The sequence below is a fragment of the Centruroides vittatus genome, unplaced genomic scaffold, assembly GCF_030686945.1.
Source record: "Centruroides vittatus isolate TY-2023 unplaced genomic scaffold, ASM3068694v2 contig_817, whole genome shotgun sequence".
Taxonomy (NCBI): Eukaryota; Metazoa; Arthropoda; class Arachnida; order Scorpiones; family Buthidae; genus Centruroides; species Centruroides vittatus.
This window is the reverse complement of record NW_027122532.1, coordinates 870,894-893,928: the sequence shown is the minus strand read 5'-3', so window position 1 is coordinate 893,928 and position 23,035 is coordinate 870,894. Positions and strand designations below refer to the sequence as shown.

Sequence of the window (23,035 nt, the reverse complement as noted above, 5' to 3'; positions counted from 1 at the left end):
AGGTTGTTTGTATTCATGGTTTTCTAAGGGGGTAGGCACTACATTTGTGACTAACCCCGGTATCATCGTAATTCTCTTATGCCCTGGGATAATACAGTAATTGCGTGTCATCGTGTTAATCATTATTAGTAACTCCAATATCTAAAGTATAACACAGGGTGGCCCAGAAGTCGAGCTTTCTTTCCTTGAATTTCAAATACTGTTTCAATTGCGGATGTTTAGAACGTGGATTTTCTTTTACAAAGTGATTAACTGACTTTTGAACCATTTCATGGAATTACACGTGAAAATTTGCATGGCGTGACGTTTCTTAAATTGTTTCGTGCCGGTTGCATTGATATGTTGAAAAAAATTCAAAAAAAAAAATGTTGGAAATGTTTGTTGAATGATGGAAAAATAGTAATTATCTGAAGATATACACAGAAATTTGGTGCAATGTGAAAGAAACCAAGACTTAAACCAGTGGTTTTTAATCTTTTATTGAGGCACACTAGTAGCCGAATGGCTAAACCACTGAGTACCCGTATTTGGTCGTGGGTTCACGTCTCACCGTGCGGAGTTTTCCGGGTTTTCTTCGCGTGTTTGACATCTAAATATGGGCCAGTTACCCATAGAGCATGTGTCTAGTATCTAAATAGAAAGTCTTGGGAGACACCCACATGTTTCTTTGCCGTATCCTAATTTGTGAGACATGCTGATATCCTAGGATCCTCCAACGAGATTTAGTTTGGTATCATGTAAAGGTTGAAAGCAATTGATTTCGAAGGGAGGAATTCAGAGTAGGATTAGAATTCACACCTTTAAATAAAATTCCGATTGATATAATTAAGCCGTAGAATACATCTGATGGAATTGTTACCTTTATTCTACTAGTATTTAGCTTTAATTATATGATACGTTAGTGAAATTAAATAATTTGTATGCTGTGAAAGCGCGTGGATTATTTCTCAACCGGAACTAATTATTTTTTTCCCATACTGGATCGTTAATTGCGTATTTATACTTCCAAAAATATTGCTTTAAAATTGATTCACGGTGTCTTACAGTCGTGTAGACAGTGCCCAGGCATAGACGATTCTTTATACAATGTTTTTGTGATAAAGTTTTTAAGGGGCCTAATAGGGCTTTTTTAAATCACGTCTATAAGTCTGAAAGACCCAAGTTGGAGTTGGTTTGCGGCGCGGGAGAGAAACCGACTCGAACTCGGATCCTTCACTTCAGCTATTTTATTGATTTTTTTTTTTTTATGCCTTTCAGAGAGGGTTGAAGGCCCCACTTCTATTAATTGTTTCTGCCCCTATCTCGTTTCTTATCTTTCAATGTTCAACTGGAAACCAAAGAATAAAAGGTTTCCCGGGAATGTTAGATTCCTTGAAGGACTTCAAACAGACAAGACAGTTAAAGGAAGGATTATTGGCGTCACGGGTCGTGGATTTGCGCCTGACCAACGAGCTACCCACCTGGAGTTTTCTTCTTGCGTCTAACACCAGTTTCCCGTAGAGAGTCTTCCCGGAGGCATCCCTTGACATGTCCCACGTGTTGCATTGTCTTATCCCATCAATCAAATCCTACAGGTATCACAAACTTAAAATGTTCCCTTGCTGTCATAATCCTTCTTTGATATTTTATGTCTAGTATTTTTATCTCTGTTTCCTACTGTATTTTTTTTTCAAAATAATTCCTGGTCCACAAGTGGCAGAGTGTATAAAATCACTGAACACTGGATCAGGGGTTCGCACCCGACCAAAAGCCTAGCCTTATGGATTTTTCTGGGTTTTTATCACGCATGTAACACACAAATAGGGGCTAGTTTTCCATATAAAATTCTCACGAATGGGGCATCCCTGTGTCAAAAACCCATTAAATCAATGCCTTATCCTTCCTTCATCCATGATAGGGTATTGGGATCAAATTTTCTCGTGATTGTTAAGGCCCGTTGAGATTCAAACTCATCCGTAATGGGCAAAATTGAACCCCTGAATTCCAATATTGCTGTACACAGATCAAAACTAGAAAGGACTCGTTTGGCTCATGCTCTGCACTCAGAAAGGCCTCCAAAGAGTCCCTTTTTGTATCCAGAGTTTGAATCATATTATGATATGAAAGTGATATACATTAAGAGATCGAAGACCCCAAAAAAATTATTTTATTCGTACATTTGTATGGCTTTCTGATTGGATGAAGCCCTATATTAGTGCCTTAAACGGGGATATTTATATTTAACCTCCTCGGCCCGTGGCTCTGCTGCAAGCATATTTGTTAAAACGAGGGCACATTATTTATTTATTTTTATTATAATTTAAAAATCAAGGCCCTAAAGAAGCGAAATGGGGCTCGGCACGTCATAAGTCTCCAAAAGCCATAAAATTATAAATTACATTGATATAAACAAAAAAAGGCTTTTTCAGCTGTTATCAAAATCGGAAATTTTGGGATCCCCTCTGTGTTCTGGGTCTCACAAGCTAAATGATTCTGCTAGTCTTCTATGGTACCCGGGGAAACTCCCCAGAAAGGGATGCAGCTGCGACCTGCGATTCCCCTAAATCTGCCTGTGGTAGTAGTCGAATTTAGGATTTATGGAATAAGCGGACCGTCCAGAGAGTAATAGGGCCTGGGGCAAAATATGTATTGGAACTCTACAACAAATTAAATTATTAAAGTAAATGAAGTAAACGAGAAAAAAATATTGTAATTCCTCGGGGTTAAGTGTGATTTGCACCTTTATCCTCCTCTTCTGGCGTTCCTGGGAATAAGACCAAGGGGTGCCTCCCAGGAGGACTTTTACTAGAAGCTATGTAAGGGAAGATAAAGGATAGGAATAGGTGATAGGTGGGGTAAAGAATGCGTGGAAGGATAAAGGAATATACAGCTCTATGTATCATAATTGGAAACATCAAGTGTAAGAATAGCGAAGAGCAAGTTTAGTGGAAGCGCAAGCAATTGTTCAATTCCATTTAGCTATTGTTAAAAATTGAAAACTTTCGTAATCAAGGTTAAAGCAGAAAATATAAATATATCCTAAACGAAAATTCAATCTCATAAACAACAATATTCAATCTATCATTTGTCATTTACTTTGTAGCCATTCATCACATTAGCTAATTACACGGCTTCAACATATTATTTTTCAAATCACAATGAAGTTATTTCTGTTACTTAGTTATTAACTCGAATGATTGATTGGCTGATTTTTTTTATTTCTAATTTTTTTGGGATACGGATAATCGAGGTCGGTTCGTTTACCTTATTTCGAAAGTTTGACGTATTTAAAATAGAAATTATTGCTACAGAATTGTTTGTTTTGTCTGCACGCTCTTCGATCGTGTGTTCTTTTTTCTGTCTTCTCTATAAATAAATCCATTTAATTGTTTTACTCTTGTATAGGTTTATAATTAGGTGACGAGATTTTATTCTTCGTATTTACTTGTGTTTATACTTATAAAGTCTGTCACGTGTTAAAAATGTCACACGAGGCATTTTAAAGGAGGCATCGTGCACAATAAAACCTGTGTAAACCGGACTCGCACGGTACCGAATCTTTTTCTCTTTGAACAGGTTTTAAACACCGAAAATCGCGAAGAATAATTCCCATTTAGGCAGGTTTCCGTTCTATTAAGGTACGTTTTGAATAGGTTTTACCGTGTTTAAAATTGCCCCACGCCCTGTGATGTTGGTTTAGTTTGATTTAAAGGAAGAGTCTCGTGCTCTTCACGCAAGGTATTTTCAACACGTATCTACAATAAACAAATACACGGATCGACATTAAGATAAGTTTATTGTATTACCAGACCAAAAATATGCATTTTAATACATCAATCTGTTTACAATTTAATATTTTTAAGTACATCAAAAACTACAATGTAACCGGCACTAGACAGAGCCGAACCCACGTCTCCTCGAATGTACAGAAAGATATTCCGTGTTAATTTAATAAAATTTGCTGTTTGGAAATAATTGTTTACATTAAAAATCGCTCAATCTGTGACCTTTATTTGCTTTGATAAATCTAAATTAACCCCTTAGTGTCAATGTTACCCAATTTTTACAGTAAACAACATTATATCACGAGGGGTAAAGTGTACGACGAATGGAATTCGTCACACTTAAGAAAAATATATGCCACGATTCAAGGTAGCCGAAAACATGAATTCGTAACATTACAATTGTTTATTTTGTTATTTTAAGGTGAGCGAGTGTGGGTGGAAGCGATTGTTTTCGAAGGAAAGTGCCGTAATCGATCCGAGGTCGGTCACTGTACACACGAACAATCAAACTGGATCAAGTACTTCCGACTGATGTAACGGAAGGGGGATTACGAAAAATAAAATAAGAAAAAACAAGACAAATTTTAAAGGACGATAATTAAAGATTGTTTAGAAATCTATTAATTTCGAGCCGGTAGTTTCGTCCCACTGCCCTCTAAACGTCCTTGACCCACATGCCGAGGAGGAAGATGCTACGAACCTCTCGTGAAGTTTTGAAATTTTCGATTTGCATTTGATGCCATTGTAATAATGTCCGTCTTTGTTAATTCTGAATGCTAATGCCTGACCGTATTTAGGCATGTAGTCATGCGAAATTTGATCGATAATTTTTGCTAAAATAGTGTATTTGTGTGTCTGTGTGCGAGAGTTATGCAATGTGCAATACGGAAACGTCGTTTAAATATACGGCAGACTTTGTAATGAAATATGTAGAAACTGTACAAGAGTGTGATGTTCGATTAATTTAATGGAAGATGCTTTCGTTATTTTGAGGTGTAATTATAATATCTCTCAAACAGCCATAATTTTGAGTCTTATACTGTAAAAGAAACATAGTTTCTGAGGTGTAATCTTGCAAAAAGCAATAGTTTCTGAGGTGTAATCTGCAAAAAAGCAATAGTTTTTGATGTGTAATCTGTAATAAAGCCATAATTTTGACATGTAATTTCTAAAACACTCCATAATTTTTAATCTTTCAGTTTGTAGTTTATAGTTATTCCGTTAAGACCCTTAAAAATAATGAATTATAGAGTTATATTATGTTTAATCTCTTAATCCATAATTTAGTCCCTTTGAGGGATTAAGAATGATCGATTTTCAACCCTATAATCCTCATAATGTGCATTATTTTTGTAGATAACGTCTATGTAACAGAGTTATCATCTTTAGAATAATTTAAAATTCTGGAATTGTTTATGAGAGTTAATAATATATGGATTAAAAGTTTATATTTTAGAATTATAATTAAAAATTTAAGGGAATTGGATTATTAAAACATTTATAATACAAATTAAAATATATTCTCTCCATCACAAGTTAGTAGTGGCTTGCCCCTGTACATCATGCTTTTCCTTTAACAATAGAATTGTGCCATCATCTATCTAACACTTTTCGGGGAAACATTTTTGAATTGAAATAACATGACTTCCAATTTATATCAGAAGTTCGTATATAGTCAATCGGGGTCTCCTGACCCCAAGGTTTCCATATCTGGTATCCTCTTTCGTCTATCTAACTCCGTTCGTGAGATTAAGGAAAGACAGACATAACGGAAGACGGTGGGAATTTATAAGTGTACAATTTTTCAAATTGTAGCCCAATTATAGAAAAATATTCCATAAACGAATGAACACCTCTACTAAAATTAGCGGGCACGCAAACAAGCAGCACACGCAAGCCAAGTAGGCACGTAGACGTGTATTCAGATACAAATCAAACATACAAGCAAGCATTACCTAAATTAGCCAGCAAGTATGTGCAGACATTAGGTAGAAGGGTGGGCACGGGATTTTTTTTTGTTAACTCTTTCCGCCCTATGGGCACTAAGAGGGCCTGTTTTTGCAAGCCCATTATGGGTTCGGCCAGGCCCACAATGGAGCGGCCGGGTGGTGAGGGACGGGGCCCGACATATCCGAACGGACCACCCTCCCCCAACGAGAACGGTCGAACCCTCGACTACTTACATAAAAGGTACTCTACTACAATGATCGATGACATACATACTGGCAAGAGCGCTGGACTCAAAGTACAGTAGGTAGGTCAACTTCTGCCTTTAGGCCTAAGGTCGGCCGTACTCCAGGTCTGTTGTGATTAGCTTACGACGCAAATACTGACCGGACACGGGAGGTTTCCCCGCTTCAAGTCTAAGTTCGGACAAGGAGATTGTAGCTGCTCCTGTGGGTGCCCTCGCGGCGACGCGAGGCACTATGTACTTGACTGTCTTCTTACTGAGGATTTCCGCCGAGGGGCTGACCAAGTCGACTGGTCTAAGCCTTCTGAACAAGTACTCCGAACGCTAGCAGCTAGTAAAGGAAACTTAAAGAAACTAAAGGAATTGATGGAAAAAGTAATAGGTCTCTTCGACCTATAAGCTCAATGGACGCACTGGGCAGGGTCTCCTTTTTTAGGGGAGGGGACCCCGCTGACGTTATTGTGAGCTATCTCACATTGATAGAGAACTCTATGTGCAGTACAAGCTGCACCAAAACGTATGTTCATGTAAGAGGGTTGGACTTGAGAGCGAGGAAGGCGATGAAGGTTGGTGGTCCCACTTGGGTCACACCGGAACTGGAGCCAGAGCCCGAGCATTTATCTCACGTTCGACTTAAAAGAGTCCAGGACACCCAGTAGCTGCTAAGTATCAGACCAAGCCTATGATTAAGACATAGTCTCTTTGTACTTTGTAGTGCCACTTGGCGGAGCAGAGGCAAATTACTTAGAGTTTGTTATATGAGGACCACCTCCCGAAAAATTCCTGGGGATTATTTGACCCATCTGGACCCGATCTCGGGTCCCCCAGAGCGGTAGGTTGCCACCTTGACCGCTCGGCAGTCGGGCACGGATATTAGACAGCAAGATGGGCACGGACATTAGGTAGGCAGGCATATATCCACGTAGGCAAGCGCATAGAAATAAAAAACTGATGTGCACGCATACACACTGTACACAGATAAATGAATACACAGACAGCCACAGGCACGTACATTACTTACATACTGCATAGTAAGACTGAAAATATAATTATAATATTAATATTTTCTTAAAAATTATTTTAAGACGTAGTTCGCTCCAACATGGACCACCATTAATTTTCTGTGATTTAGACAATACAATCCTGGCGACCGACCTTTGTAGGCTACTAGCCGCCAAAATGACAAAAAGGCCTTTAAAAAACACACAAATTTTCCAGTTAAAAATATAAATTTTTAAAATAGGAACTGGTGATATACGAACGTCTTCACTGGCACCATCTAACCTTCCTGGGGTGTTTCGGCTTTTTATCCACGAAAATTAAGCGCTGGGGAATGTAGATTTTGAAATGATGGCTTCTTAATTTTTAAAAATTAAGAAGCCATCGGACGAAAGAATTACAAAATATTAATATTTTCTATTAAATTTAATAATTATACTCTATACTTAAACCCGAAATAATACACAATAAGCTCACAGACGAGATCAGAGTTGCATAAACTCGACAGGATGATTAATACGTGTGTATGTACTGTACAGTACATCCATTAGTCCCTCCGGTGTTCGATTATAAAATTTTCCCACGTATTTCAAGTAGTAATGTTTTCGTGATTCTACTGGAAATATTCGAATTAAATTATGTAACGCTTAAACTCGAACCCGAAAGGGAAAAATACGAACGAGATGTAACGATGACATTTATACTGAAAGACGTCAATAATTCATTTTCGTTACGTGAAAGAAATCTTGAGAAACTCCCTCGAAATTTATGAGAAATATTTAGCCGTTTGGTTGTTTCTTCCGACATTTTCATAAGCTTCTTTTATATTTTTTATGTTTTGTAAGTTCGTGTTCTGTTTAATTGTACACTAAATATTATATCTTAACACCTTGATAAACACCCCTAACACGCTTTAAGAATATACTTTAAAAGAGTTTAATTATAAGATGTTTGCAGGTATAGAGTATTTTGTTTAGACTTACGAGAACACTATCCTTAATAATGAGCAGTTGTAGGCTAAATGGCGGAATTATAAAACTTTGTTCTTAAAATAATAATGGGAAATATATAAGGTATTCAAATAAACTTAACAGTACTTCTATATTATGGAGTGGAGTGATGGGATAACACAATGCAACACACGGATGATCAATGTGAAAGTGGTCCTTATTTAGGTATTAAACGTGTGAAGAAACTCGGAATAACTTCACGTGACCAGTTCGTTGGTCAGGCGAGAAACTGCGACTAAATACCGTATTCAGTGGTTTTATCCACTCGGTTACTGGTGGACACTATTCTATACATAATTATCCCTACAATAGCCTATCACTGGCCGAGTAGATAAAACCACTCAACACTGATAGTCGCGGGTTCGCTTCCTACCGACGGGTGACCGAGTAAAGGTTTTCCAGTTTTCTTTAAATATCTAACACCAAAATAGGGAACAGTTTTCCATAGGGTGCCTCACGAGAGGACTTTCTAATTGGCATGTGTTACATTGCGTTATTCCATCAATTAGTCAATTTGTTTTTCCATGCCTACTAATGGCCGAGTAGATAAAATCACCGAACACCGTTGGTCGCAGGTTCTTGCCACACAAATGGCAGGAACCCGCATATAACGTGGGGAGTTTTTCGGGTTTTCTTTGCGGCCTCCTCGGCGGAGAGCCCACAGGTCGCTTTGAGTAACCAAATAAACCAAATTTGTTTGTCACTTATATAACCTTTTCGAACACATTGTCTTTTCATGTGCAAACCCCTCGTTTCGTGCCTTTTCTGTGGAATGGATCGCTAAAGAACAGTTTCTATTCTTTAGCGGTCAGGTTCTTCAAGTCCTAAATTCATGTTCGCTCTTTTCGTGGAGGAGCTACACTGCACGTTCATATGAACTAAATTAAGTATTGATATGCATTGCTCGATAATTAATTCAAGAGTATTTCATAGAATGATTTAGATATGGGAAAAAGTTATGGTTTTTTAGTAGTTAATTGTGTTGAAATGACCGAAAAACAAATGTATTCACTATTTTTCTTTTCGTAACAGCGATCAGTTTCGAATTTCGAAAAGAAACCATGTGAAGAAACCATGTTGAAGAAATTAGTATGTTATTTTTCATTAAAAGATGATAATACATGAATTTCTTCACGATTTATTGCTTTCGATGAAATATTTACATGGCTTACTTCGCTCTGAGTGTAATTTATTAGCATTTGTTTTTTGATTCCCACATTGTCCGTCAGTTAACATTGTTTGGATTGGTTGTATGCGAGCGACACGTTGGCGATCGCGTTGCCGCACCTGCCGAGGGGTGCCTTCTGGCAGGGGAAACTGGCTCGTGAAGAAAATCTGGAAAACTCCAAGTGAACAGGCCGTTGACCAGGCGCGAACCCGTGACCAACTACCAATATTAAATCGTGTTATTCACTCGTTCTTCCATGAGCCGGATCCTATAGGTAGAAGATCGCTCAAAATAGACCTAACGTAGAAGATATTCATGATGATAAGTTACCATAAATTCCAAAAGGTACTTCGAAAGTCAGTTAACTATTGTAAAGAATAAATTGCTATTTTATTGAAATACATTTTGTTAATAATTAAGTTGGAGCGGAGAAAACCACCGAAAACTAATAGTTGGTCGCGGGTTCGCGCCTGATCGACAGACTGGTCACGTGAAATTTTCCGGGTTTTATTCACGTGCCTAACACCTAAATAGGGCCAGTTTTCCATAGAAATAAGCTAAGGCTTAGTTATAATGATAGTTTAGGTTATACAGTGGTTAACTGACTTTTGGTCCACCCTGCAGTTAAAATATAATTTGTTAATTATAGTCATTTTTACACAGTATCATTCAGTATATAACTTGAAAAAAATCACCCTGCAGATGATATAACGAGCAAATATATATTATTTAAAAGATTTAGTTTCACATAAGATTTCGAAATTTCATATTAATAATTTATTTACATACTTCTCATTACGAATTTACCTGTTTTCGTGAAAAAATGGACAAGTTTAATACCTTGAAAACATGGTAATGTCTGCGGAAATGGCATTAATGTATTGTTAAGTGCTAGAAGTTTTATAGATTAATGGAGTAATTCCACGATGGAATCGCTTTTGTGGATAATTTATTCGTAAAAGATCACTTATATAATTTCATTATTTTTTTTTGTTTTAAATATTTTTCTTGATCAAGAAACAAATAAAACCATGCGTGCCGATTGGTATCAAGTTTAAATAGATTCAATCATGGAAGTTTTGTCATTGTTCGATTCATTTCTCTTCTCACTGGTAAATTACTTGGTCGCGGGTTCGTGCTTCATCAATTGACTGGCCACGTGAAGTTTCCCGGATTTTCTTCGCTTGTATATGTTTGTTTGTTTGATAAGTTATGGCATATTAATACTTCGCTGATTTGCCTAGGTAGAATGCCTTCCGGGAGGACTTTTTAAGGGAAACTGACCCCTATTTAGGCGTTACAGACGTGGAAAAACCCCGGAAAACTCCACATGGCCAGCCCGTCCTGACGATGCGCGAACCCACATTCTAACTCCCAGTGTTCAGGGAACGGAGCCGCTTGGCAATGGTGGGCCCTTCGCGTGTATAGCACTTAAATAGGGGCAGGAAAAAAATCCTCTCCCCTTGACATTCCAAAATCATCTTGTGAAGAAACCTCCAAAAATTATTGATATAATTATTTGTTTCAAAGCTTCGCCCCCTAAAAACTTTTCTGCAGGTGCCCATGATATCGCCCATGTCTTGCTTATTAATCCTAAGCGTGGGCCTACCAATTATGGTGGGCCTAATCCATATAAATGTCATGTCGTTAGAGAGTACAAATCCGTTTCTTATATCAAGCATCATTGTAATTTTCTCACTTCCCCAATTTTGTTAAATTAACTATCACAAGTTCATCAGTATTTTTAATTAATTTATTTTATAATAAGGTTCAGTTCATTTCGGGTTTACGGGGAGGCATAAATAAGAATAATTTCCTTTCTATCTTGAACTTGAAAAGGAAATTAATACAATGAGTAAATATTTTAAAAAAAATCACTCCTGTAAATTACATTATATTAATGCTTAGACTAGAGAAGGACAGCGAGGCTATTTGGTACGGACCACGGATACAGAGGGGATCCTAAAGTTTAACCTCTCGATTATCCGGCGCACCACCAGTGTGATCGCTTACGTGCTTCCATTTCCTTGAAACTGTTACTCATGCCACACCGCCCGTATCCCAGTTTACTCGGATTTTATTTGTATACAGTGCATGCATGTCGGCGCTCCTGATTATTCTCCTTATTTCCTCCAAAAAAGAATCGGTACCGAAGGGCCACGGGTCACGTCATACGTTGCAAGCATTATGCCTATAATACTCGCGGTAATCCGGCAGTATCGCTAATCCCGGCATCGCTACATGCGAGGAATGGCCGGATTATCAAACGATATAAATTAAAGTTTCTTTTGTTTCAAAAGAAACTAAGTGGGCCTTCAGAGGGCCTGTTGAATCTAAGAGAATTTACATTTAGACGTATATATTTTCCTAGATTTCTGAGAGCCTGGATCCACATTCGTGCCTAACCAGGCCTCATCTCATCTCTCTTAGGCCCTAACTATATCAAAACGTAACTTTATACCAGGTTTAATTATTAAAACTTACTAAAGTCTTTAATAAGTGCAATTACACTTAATATCCCGGCTGTTTTATATACGTAACACTTACATTCCTATTGTCGTCCGTCTGTTTGTCTATCCTTCCTTAATCTTGTGAACCGAGTTAAATAGGTGAAAATCGAGACCGGATATGGAAACCTTAAGGTCTGAAGCCCCGATTATATACGAATTTCCGGTCCGGACCGGAAATCACGTGACTTTTTAAAATTAAAAAGATGATTAAAAATTACAAATCAGCATTGTGACGATGTCGCAATAAATAATCGCTTGTTCTTATTTTAAAATTCCTTTCAAGTTGATGAGTAACCTTTATTTATGTCGGATAGTCTGGATGTCTGTCAGTAGTAAATGTAGCTATTTTAAAATATGGATTTTTTTCCATTTTAAAATATATTTAAACGTAAAATATGATAAATATATAGACTTTATATAGATTTTTTTGAGCTTCTGTATGTCTGTCCGTAGAATTACCATAAAGATTTCATAATCATTTGACGTGAGGATCGATTTTGTAGCGATTTTAACTCGATGTATGAATCTAATTTTTTAAATATTTGAAAAAATTAAAATAATATTGTTTGGAGTGTTTTATAATGCTATAGATATTTCTATAGTATAATAAAATAAAATACTTAATTTGTCGTTTATTTTATGTACAGTACAACGAGTGTGCTCAGACTGAATGGGGCCTCAAAACTTTGGTTCGGGTTACGGACGGAGTCAAAATTTTGTTTTATTCTTTACAGACTAAGGGCCCACCAGTGTCCGAGTGGATAAAACCAGCGAACACTGATAGTTGTTGGTCGTGGGTTCGTACCTGACAAACGGGCAGATCACGTGAAGTTTTTTGGGGTTTCTTCACGTTAGTAACACCTAAATAGGGGGCATCCCCTTCGCAGATCGCCCACCTGTCGCGTTTCAGTAAACAAATAAACCAAACCTGCAGATTAAGGAGGGCCTCAAACCATGGCTTGGACTCCAGAAGACCCAAAATTTATTTTTTAGGAGCGAGGGATTTTAGCTAAATGGCTTACAAGTTCAGATAGAAAGGGACATGTATCAGACAGAGGTTCTCTTCTTCTGATGCCTTCCGGGAAGACTTTTTACGAAAAACTGATCCCTATTTAGGTGTTAGACAAGTGAAGAAAACCCGGAAAACTCCACGTGGCCAGGCTCGAACCCACGACCAGTGTTCGGTGGTTTTATCCGCTCGGCTACTGGTGGGCTACAGACAATAATATACGAGCTTTGCAATGACGATTGCGTCTAAAATATTATTTGTTTAGGCCAATTTGATATATTTTTATCTGATAATTAATAATAATTTTAATATTATAAAGTTTTAAAAATTATTATATAAATATAGAATGATACCTGTAATTTTATTTTTATATAGGAGCAGAAGGCTATGAGTTATTGGGATCTATGTAAAAATTGCATCTATAGATTATTAATGAGTAGGTAAGTAGTTTTGCGTTTTTTAATGTAAAATTGTCGCAAATTTGGGTTAAATAAATAAATTATTATTATTAGGTTTTTATTTTGGTTTGGTTTATTTGTTTATGACAACGCGATTCCTCCCGGATGGTCTATATATTTGAAAATGGCTCCTATTTAAGTGTTATAAACATGAAGAAAACCGGAAAACTCCACGTGGCCAGCCCGTTGGTCAGGTGCGAACCCACCACCTAGTACCTAATTCGATGGTCTTGGCCATAAGGTTTTAATAATTAAGAATCCACAAGCTTGTGACAGTCCAAAAGTGAATACGGGTAGTTTGGCTCTTAGCAAAGATAGAGTAAAGCCTATTTTTGTTCTCGGGGAAACATCGAAGATATCTTGTATCTAGATATGTTCTTTCACAATTAAGCGACGATGACACAAAAGGACCCCGCGCACTTTTAGCAGGATGGCACGGCACTCCACTACCGTACAGATTCCCGAAATTTCATCAATAAACGTTTGTCAATTTGGTGGATTGGTAGAGGCCGCTTACCTCTTATCACAAATATAACACCTATCGATTTTTGGGGGTTTTATTACAGATCTAGTGTTTAGTCCTTTCCTGCAAGACTGGAATCACCTGTTACTGTTAACGAAGTGACAACAGATACTCTGCATCGAGCAACATTGAATTCGGGTGGAATATCTGTGGTATCAACAAAATGGCATTTGTTGGCTCGTGATTCGAAAGTCAAATTTGATATGATTTCTCGTTCCCTGTCTGCAAAGGAGGCCAAAAATTCTTTCTTATGTAAAAGTACGAGACAAAAGAAGCAGTTTTTATTTTTAATTCTATTCGTACGTTCGAAAGGATGAGGCCCCTACATTTATGACAGACTCGTTGTCTCCTTCTACTATGAGAAGGGTAATATTGTATTACTTGACTATTTCAGATATTTATTTGAATAATCAAGAGTTCTGTCAAGATAATGTCATTCAATTCCCTCCCCCCGTCGAAATGACTAAGAGCACGTTCGTGGGTGTTTATTTGTTGTGTAGATAGACGAAGTAGGCCTGTGCAGTCTTAATCACAGGAAGGAAATTAGAGGCCAGATTTCCTTTAAAATTTCATCAACGTTACTGATTTTCTACCGTTTATAATTGATAAATGTGTAGATTATTATGTCTACTATAACAGGATATTGTGAATATGTCCGTTTTTGTGGGAAGAAATTAGAAACTTGGCAGATCTTGAAGGGTCATCACCAAATTTCTCCACAAACAGCTGGTCTTCAGTTTATCTCGATAAAATTAAGTTCTTCATTACTTGATACACACCGAATCGACAAGTTTAGAGAAGTGTATCCAGTTTAGCTTAGAACTATTTTGTGATTTAACAATGAATAGGGCGATTGGTGTTTATGTTTTAACTCAATACACTTACACGAATGCGTTTATCCTTCTCGTCATTACATATTAATTATTATTTTCTGTAGTTGTAACCTTTCACTATTTAGAAATCTAAATAATAATAATACAGAGTGGCTCGTAACTCAGTTAACCAAGACTGTTACGCCCACTAGTGGCCGAATGGGTAAAACCACTAACACTACTCGTAGGTTCATTCCTGGCTAGCGACGGGGAGTTTTCTGGGTTTCCTCTGTGTCTAATTTCGAAATAGGGAGAAGTTTCCCCATAGCTTCACAGATGGGATGGCCACGTGGAGTTTTCTGGATTTTCTTTGCGTCTAACACTTAAGTAAGGGCCAGTTTTCTATAAAAAAAAAGTCCTTCGAGAATGCATCCCCTCTTGGCAGATCGCCCGTGTTGAGTTGCCTTTTTCTATCCATCCAATCCAATGCAAGACCATTGTTTCTGACAGCCAAAAATATAATCGAAAATTCTTCTTGATAGTACATGTGTAGGGAACCTGTGCTGCGAATTGTTTATTAAACACGGGACCTCCTATTTGAAACAATTTCTGTTTAATTTTGTCACTAAAAACTACAACAAAACTCTTATTTTAAACCTGTTATCTGATTTTTGGGCCCTTCTAGACCCGCGTTGTATCTATTTTTCTATTTTGTTTTATACGATATTTATTGAGCTGTTAAATAAATTAATTCGCAGACATTCTAGCGAATAATTTAGCAAAAAAACAAGAAAAAAGTTAATAACTTTTCGCTTTACTAGAAAGATTATAATTGTTTATTTGTATAATTTCTTTAAGTAAGGTTAATTATGGTTTTTAATCTCCTTTACGTTCAAAATTATTTGTTTATAAATTTGAAAAGGCAATTTTAATCAAATGATACTTTATCTTCAAGAAAAACAAAATTTTTTAAAGACTCAAATAATCTTATAATAAGACAACTAATTATATATATATATATAATTATTTTCTTAAGTGGTTTAAATGTACAATTGAATGTACACCATGTAATGTAGAATAATACAATTTATGTATAAAGTAACTTGTTTCAAAGTTTATTTACTGCCCTCCTGAGTTCAAGGTCTTGTATTTTACTTGTTTTTTGTTTTCTTCTAAGAATTTTATATTTACTTTAAGTTTTTTTTTTCCATATCTTGAGGATTTTACTGATTACATTAAATATAATAATTAGGGGCTAAGAAAACAGTGTGTTGTCAGTCGCGAATGTGGGCTTCACCTCTTTCCGAAAGTCCTACATGTTGAACAGAACCCAGAGCAGAAGGGTTGTTAGCCAAAATTGCCTTTCTAATACTTTCATCTATTTACTCGTGGATCTGGACTTAGCTCTGTCTCCTCTCTAAGTCTGCGATTACTATTGCCTTGTATTTGGTTTAGAGGCCTCTTTCTGGCTTCTAAGGCCGATATGGGAATGATGCTCATTTAGAGGATGATAGTAATTTAGGTTCACATAAAGGAGAATAACAATCTCAGATTTCAGATAGAAGAAAATAAACATTCCTAGCCCAAATAGAGAGGACAGTAATCCAGTTCCAGATAGAGAGGGCAGTATTTCAGCACTAGATACAGAGGGTATTAATCCAGCTACAGAAGAAGGAAATAAATTTTATATTGTTGCAATTAATTATTTCAGATACACAACTAATGCTTGCAGTACTTACATAAATCCTTGTTAATTAAGTTAAAATTATCAAAGTATGTTGTAAGAAATTTAAAAATGGCAAAATTCCGATAGTTTTTTTACATAAATTAATTTTATCTATTCCTTGCGATTTTTGTAATAATAGATCTTTCATATCAGCATTAATTGAATCTAATTAAACTTTAGCAAAGTAGAAATATTAAATCTTAACTAATTTTAGAAGAATATTCTACGAATAATAGAAATGAAATAGTAGATAAGTGAAATTTGATATTGTTCAATTAATTGGAATTTTCCAGATTATTACAAAATTCGAATGAATCAATGATGCAAATATTTAAAAAGAAATAATGATTCACTTCGTGAAATAATAAAAATGAAAAACAATTAAATAGAGAAAGGGGGAAAATATAGAGGGGAAGAGGGAGGAAATATAGAAGGGAAGAGTGGGAGGAATATCTAGAAGGGAAGAGAGTACTAATACGGATTTAAGTGAATCGTTTTCAATTGTTTTGTATAATTTTCAATAAAAAACAACCTTGTTTTATTTGAAATATTTCATACAAAATGTTTTTAAAAACATGTTATTAACAAAGTTTTCATTTATAATTACTTGCAGAAAGTATGTAATATTTTGAAAATATTAAACGCCAGAAGACGTTTTTTAACCTTTCTAATTGGTGATCCTCATCATCAATGAAGTAGTTTTATATATATATAATATATATTCTTGGGAGGTCCGCGAACTACCGAACTATCGGTTGGAAACCGGGATCGGCATTTATGTTAAACATTAAATTACAAATGTAAGAAACCTTTGATTTAAATATATATATATGTTACTCAAATTTTGGTCTATCACAGTAACATATATATATTATTTTGTGCAATACCGTAAAAAATTGAAGGGATTTGTTTCCTTGGGTAAGTCCTGAAAATACATATTACTGTATGGATGGATGGCGTTAAATTGTGGCTCTTATACAAAGACGATCATGGGATCTTTCGCCACATTTATTGTACGCTTACATTTAAGTAATATATTTCTGTTTGATCGACAGAGAAAATCCTGTTCTACTTTATTTGACTAATTATAGATTTGCTTTTGTAATTGGTCAATCAGCGTTACAGAATATAATAAAATATCTTTTCTCTTTATTACTTGATTCCGATTCAGATGATCGATTGCTGGCGAAACAATCAAACAGCCTTGATGCAAGAAACTTATTTTATCTCTCTTCCCCTCTTTCCCTTTTTCCCTCCTTTTCCTTTTCGCTCTCTCTTTCGACTCTCTATCCCCCTCTTTCCCTTCATTTCTTCTTTTCTCTCCATCTTTCCTTCTTTCCTCTTCTTTCCTTTCTTTCCGTTTCTTTTACTTCCCTGTCTCTCTCTCTCTCTCTTCCCTCTTTCTCTCTCTTCCCTCTCTCTCTCTCTTCCCTCTTTCTCTCTCTTCCCTCTCTCTCTCTCTTTCCTCTTCTTTCTTTTCGTCTCCCTCCATCTCCTTTTCCCTCTCTTTCTCTCTTTTCCTTTTTCCCTGTCTCTCTTCTCCACCTTTCTTACCCCTCTCCCAGTCTTTCTCTCTCCTCCCTTCTAATTATTTTTCATTCTGTTGCCCTTTACTTTCGACAAAAGGCGTAAAATTTTATATATAATAGTGAAGTATAGGCTGAAGTCTGAAATATGTTTTTAAGGTCTTCGTTTGTGCTCTTGAATAAATGGGTAAAACTATCATCACAGTTAATTCGATACCGTTCAAATCTTGTATCCAGTAAACGGAACAGGTAAATTTTCAAAGAAACGTGAAGATAACCTCATCACATATTTACTCTTAAAGCGCATCATATCCTTTCGCTCCTCCAGAGTAACCTACAAATGGCAATTTGTGATGACTTAATAATTCTTCCACGGGCATTATTGGCATCTCGGATAATCGAGAGTCAACAATATTTATATTCTGTTTATTTTTTGTGCATGCATGTTTTTGCTCTTGTAAATATAGTACAATCTCGTTAATCCTAGCTGATTTAATGTAAGGGTTGCTCAGATTAGCAGAGTTATACGTGAAGAACTGGTACTGTACTATACAGTACATATTGTACAGTAATGTCTGCAACGTTCGCATATAACTTAACGGAGTTTATGAAAATACTCCCGGTAATCTAGCACCACTCTGGTATTGTGTACAAATAACGCTTTAAATAATTATTAAGAACAGTGGAAGATCGTTAATCCGGCGCACACGACACTAGGCACCCTGGTGTCGTATGTGCCGGATTAACGAATGTCTACTATATTTAAATTATTTTTCTACAAGTTAATAGTTAATACGAGCTTTTTTTTACATTAACTAGTACAATCTATGGATTAATATGCTATATTCCTAAATAGAGGGAGCCATTTGGCACCTTTTATCTAAAATGTGTTGCAAGGATGTTTAGATGTTTAATCTAGTCGTTTCATTCCATTATGGTCCGATTATAATTGTTAAGACCCATATTTTTCTACCTAAAAGACTAAATTTTTGGTATCGGAAGGGGGTTTTTTTTTATTACTTTTATCCCGTATTCCCATATCTATAGGCCTATATTAATTGAAAGAGGATTTAAGTTTGTTCGACTTAGTTTGAGTAAACGGCTGGGTTTAAAAATACAATTGAAGTATCAAATTAAAGCTTTTATTGTGTAGACGATGCCACCAATGAGAAAGATACAATGGTAATCGGGCGTGGTGAAGTGGCAAGGGTACCAATGTTAAGTCTATGGGACAAACGTGTCGGGGTCCATCTCCCTGTTAACTTTAGTCCCAGCAATACTTTTGTGTTTTACAGCTTTATAATTGTAAATACTGAAGTCGTTAATTATTAATACAACATTTTTATCCTAAATAAGTTGTTCTGTCCTGAAATGGAGGCATCTTATAAGCCTTAAAATAATACATATATTAATATATACATATACAGTAAAACCTGTGAAAACCGGAATTCCTAATATTTCTTCCTTGTATTCAGGTTTGTTTTGGACAAGTTTTACTGTATATAAGACTAATTATATTATAGATTCAAAAGGTGTGTGTTTGGTTGTGTACAGTAAAACTTGTTAAAAACGGAACCTGCCTAAACAGGAAAAAAATTTCTGTACCGTACGATTCCGATTTACTCAGGTTTTACTGAATACACACATACACAAACTGTGGAATCTAGAACCACGATGGACACGGGCGAAAGGCCTTCTTAGTGCCCATTGCAAGTAGAATAAAATGTAATTAATCAACGCAACGTTTTAATCCTGCCAACAGAAATTAAATTAAGAATTTATTTAAATCGATTTAGTATACTAGTACAAGACGTTTTATGTAGATGATGATCTCATAAATTAGAGATAAATTTGATATAAAAACTTATAAACGAAACATGTGTTTTGTTTATAAGTTTAACTGCTTAAAATTCGAAGGATAAATTGGTTATTTAAATTCATTGATTTGTCCTTAATTTATTCATGTATTTTACTTGTTTTCTTTCCTGCATGTAAAATCTCATTGAACGGATATTAATAAATTTAAATAAATAAATACATTTCTTCGTTATGGACTGTAAGATGACGTTTGTTCGTGTTCATCGTGGATTTGACCGGCCCAGAGTGGGGCGGTTCGGATGGCAAAGGATGGGGCCCACATATCTGGGATAAACTGCTGCTGAAAAATTCCTGCAATTTGGGACTTGTGTGTTTTCCCCAAACAAACAGATTTCATCTCGGGCCTGTATGTTTGTTTGTATTTGTGCGTTTTAATTTGCGCGAAAGCAGAGTGAATGTGGAGCGAGGCAAAATTATTAACGTCTAACTGTTGCATGCGGAGAAGTTATCTTTCATTATTAAACATTCTCCTTGATGAATTTATTTATATTATTTATCAAATAATTAGCAATACACACACAAGTCAGATATCTGTTTAATAATTTGATAATTTAATTTTTATCCTTCATTTTTTTAGTGTTTTCTTCCGATTTTAGAAAATTGGAGACGGTTCTTGGGCTATGATTTTTATAACATATTATTGATTTTAAATTGATTTATTTATTTTATTGTTTTCCTTTGGAAAATTTTTTAAAATTTCTTTTAATAATAGTAGGCCTAATAATTAATTTGAAAAAATCATTCTTCACTTGTCTTTCGTCGTTGCGAAATACCATACCTATATCATTACAGCTTTCAGTACTCACTTTCCATCTTAGCCATTCCTCTTCCATCTCCTCTGAATCCATTCCTTTCTGTATTACTCTTGGGTTCACCAGCGGCCGAGTGGATAAAACCACTGAATAGTCGCGGGTTCGCTCCCGACCAACGGGTTGCTGGCTGGCCAAGTGAAGTTTTCCGATTTTTCTACACGTGTCTAACACCTAAATAAGGACCAGTTCTCTATAGAACGTTCTCCCGGGAGGCACCCTACTTGGCTTTCCATTAATCAGTCCATTTGTTTTTATTCTCACTAGTGGTCGAATGGGTCAAACCATCACCATTTTAACACTTGTAGTTGCTCGTGAGTTCGCGCCCATGACCAACTTCCAGGGCTAGCCACATGGCGATTTTCGGATTTTCTTCACGTTATAACACCCAAATAGGAGCCAGTTTCCCATAGAAAGTCCTCCTGGTTGGCATTCCTCTCGGCAGATCGCCCAAGTGTCGCGCTGTGTATACAAATAAACAGACTAATACAGCGAATAGTCTAAATAACTTTTTGATTAGCTTGCTTTAAATTCACTTGTTTTCGAATAGAATCAAGGCTGGATTTATGCATCACGTAAACAACTTTTACAGGTCAGGGCGTCGCACAACGAAAGATCCCTCTTCACCCTCAAAACAGAAATTAATGCATATATAATTCATTATTATTATGGTAGAATGGGAAAGGGTTTCTTATAGCTTAGGGCCCTAGAAGTCTAATTTCAGCCCTGAATAGAATCATCATTAAGAATGATATCGAAGTTAATGAATTGATATGCTGTAGTACTGTACATAAATAAATTTAGTGTAGTTTCACACGATTATATTCCATGTATAAAAAATAAGCATAAAAAATATATTTAAGATATGCATATTTGGATATATTAACATATTTTACAAGGTTTTTATAGAAATAATTACGATAATTTGCTAATTTGTCGAGTCGCTGGGAGGCAAACCCATCTGGGTGTCACTCAGCTTATTGGAAAACCCATTCATTAACCTTCGTATGTATTTCCGCCTAACGAACAAATATCTTATCTTCATTACACTATAGAATAGTGAATAATGTGATTATTTTCAATATAGTTATTGTAAAATTGTATTAAAAAAAAGATAAGAACCTTTGGTTTATTTGCTTATGGCAACGAGACACGGTGGACGATGCCTCCCGGGAGGATTTTTACTGTACAAACTTGGAAAAAAGAACCCTGAAAACTCCACGTGGCCAGTCCGTTGGCGAGGTCCGAACCCACGACCAGTGGTTTTAATTCACTCGGCCACTAGTGGACTTAAGAATCTTTCATAATACAAAGACACATTAATCCACTTCAATGAACAATTTCAATAAGGCGTTATGAATAACATTATATTTTGCGTTTATTTTATTGTATCGAGTTATAAATTCATTAAATCGAGTAAAATCATCTTTATTTTCTAAAGACTAACGTGTCAAACAAACTGTATGAATAATTCTATATTATACCCATTGAAAACTTAAAATTGTTCAATTAATTCTAAATATGGAGTAAAAACCTGTCTAAGAAGAACCCTCTACAAGACAAGACAAGCTTATCTAAATGGAAAGCGAGTCAATGAAGCGATTTGCCTGAAATCTGTCTAAGACGGAAACGGAATCGATTGTTTTATACAAGCAAAACCTCTACAAAACGGAAAATTCTGGCCATCGCGTATCGTTTTAAACAGATTTTACTGTATATTAAGGATTTTTATCCTTATTATTATTTTTCTAAATTATACAAATTAACTATTAAGTAACGAGATAATATCTGTGTGACGTAATATTTAATATACGGTTATCGTGGTTTTAAACTTTCAATGACGGCTTAAGTAGGGCATTATGGAACATCTTAAGGTATAATGCAACACCGTGTATAATGAGTTGTTTGCATGTAGTAATAATATGTATAGTGTAAGGGACTTGTCAAGGGTTTCTAATTTCATAAGAGTTCTGGATCGTCTTGATCAGGGATGGGCAACCTGCGGCCCTCGGGCCGCATTCATATATTTTGCGGCCCGAGACGCATAAAATGTGAATAAATATATCAATATCCCAGCTTAAGAAAGTATGCAGCAAAAATTCAAACGTTATTTTTACAACTTATGTATGTGAATAGTTTTTCTTGCAATGAATTTAGTAAAAATTAAAACAAGAAACCGGCTAACAGACACATCGAAACTAATTTAAAACTAGCAGTGACGAATATTTAACCAAATATTTCCAATATATTACGTTTACATCAGTTCCAGAAGCTAAATTAAGTATACCTATGCTAATTTATAATTATATATGAATAAATAATTCTGATTTACCAACATTTTTTTCTCTTTCTCTTGTATGCGGCTCGCATCAGTTCAAGTCTTAAAATGCGGCCCTTACATAGAAAAAGGTTGCCCATCTCTGGTCTTGATCATCCCAATGCTGGATAAGCTGCTTAATAGCTAAAATAATTTTAATAATCCTCTAAATAACGCCATACGCTCACTATATTCAACGTAGTAAAGTACAGTCAAACTTCGATTTAGCGTCAACATTTGTATACCTCGGAGATTGGCGCTAAATCGAGTGTGACGTTATTTAGAGGGATACTACAGCGAAGTTTATACATATACAAGTTTGTTCAAAACCTGTT

General features: G+C 35.9%; 1 protein-coding gene across 1 annotated transcript in view; it reads left to right on the top strand.

Annotated features, from left to right (window-relative positions):
- cu (curled) overlaps nt 1-23,035 on the top strand; it is a 63,208-nt gene that overhangs the window by 21,259 nt on the left and 18,914 nt on the right. Inside the window, exon 2 of the mRNA XM_067278695.1 lies at nt 13,027-13,091. Within this exon, the coding sequence (XP_067134796.1) occupies nt 13,039-13,091 (53 nt within the window). The 5' untranslated portion in view covers nt 13,027-13,038. The remainder of the gene's footprint in view (nt 1-13,026; nt 13,092-23,035) is intronic.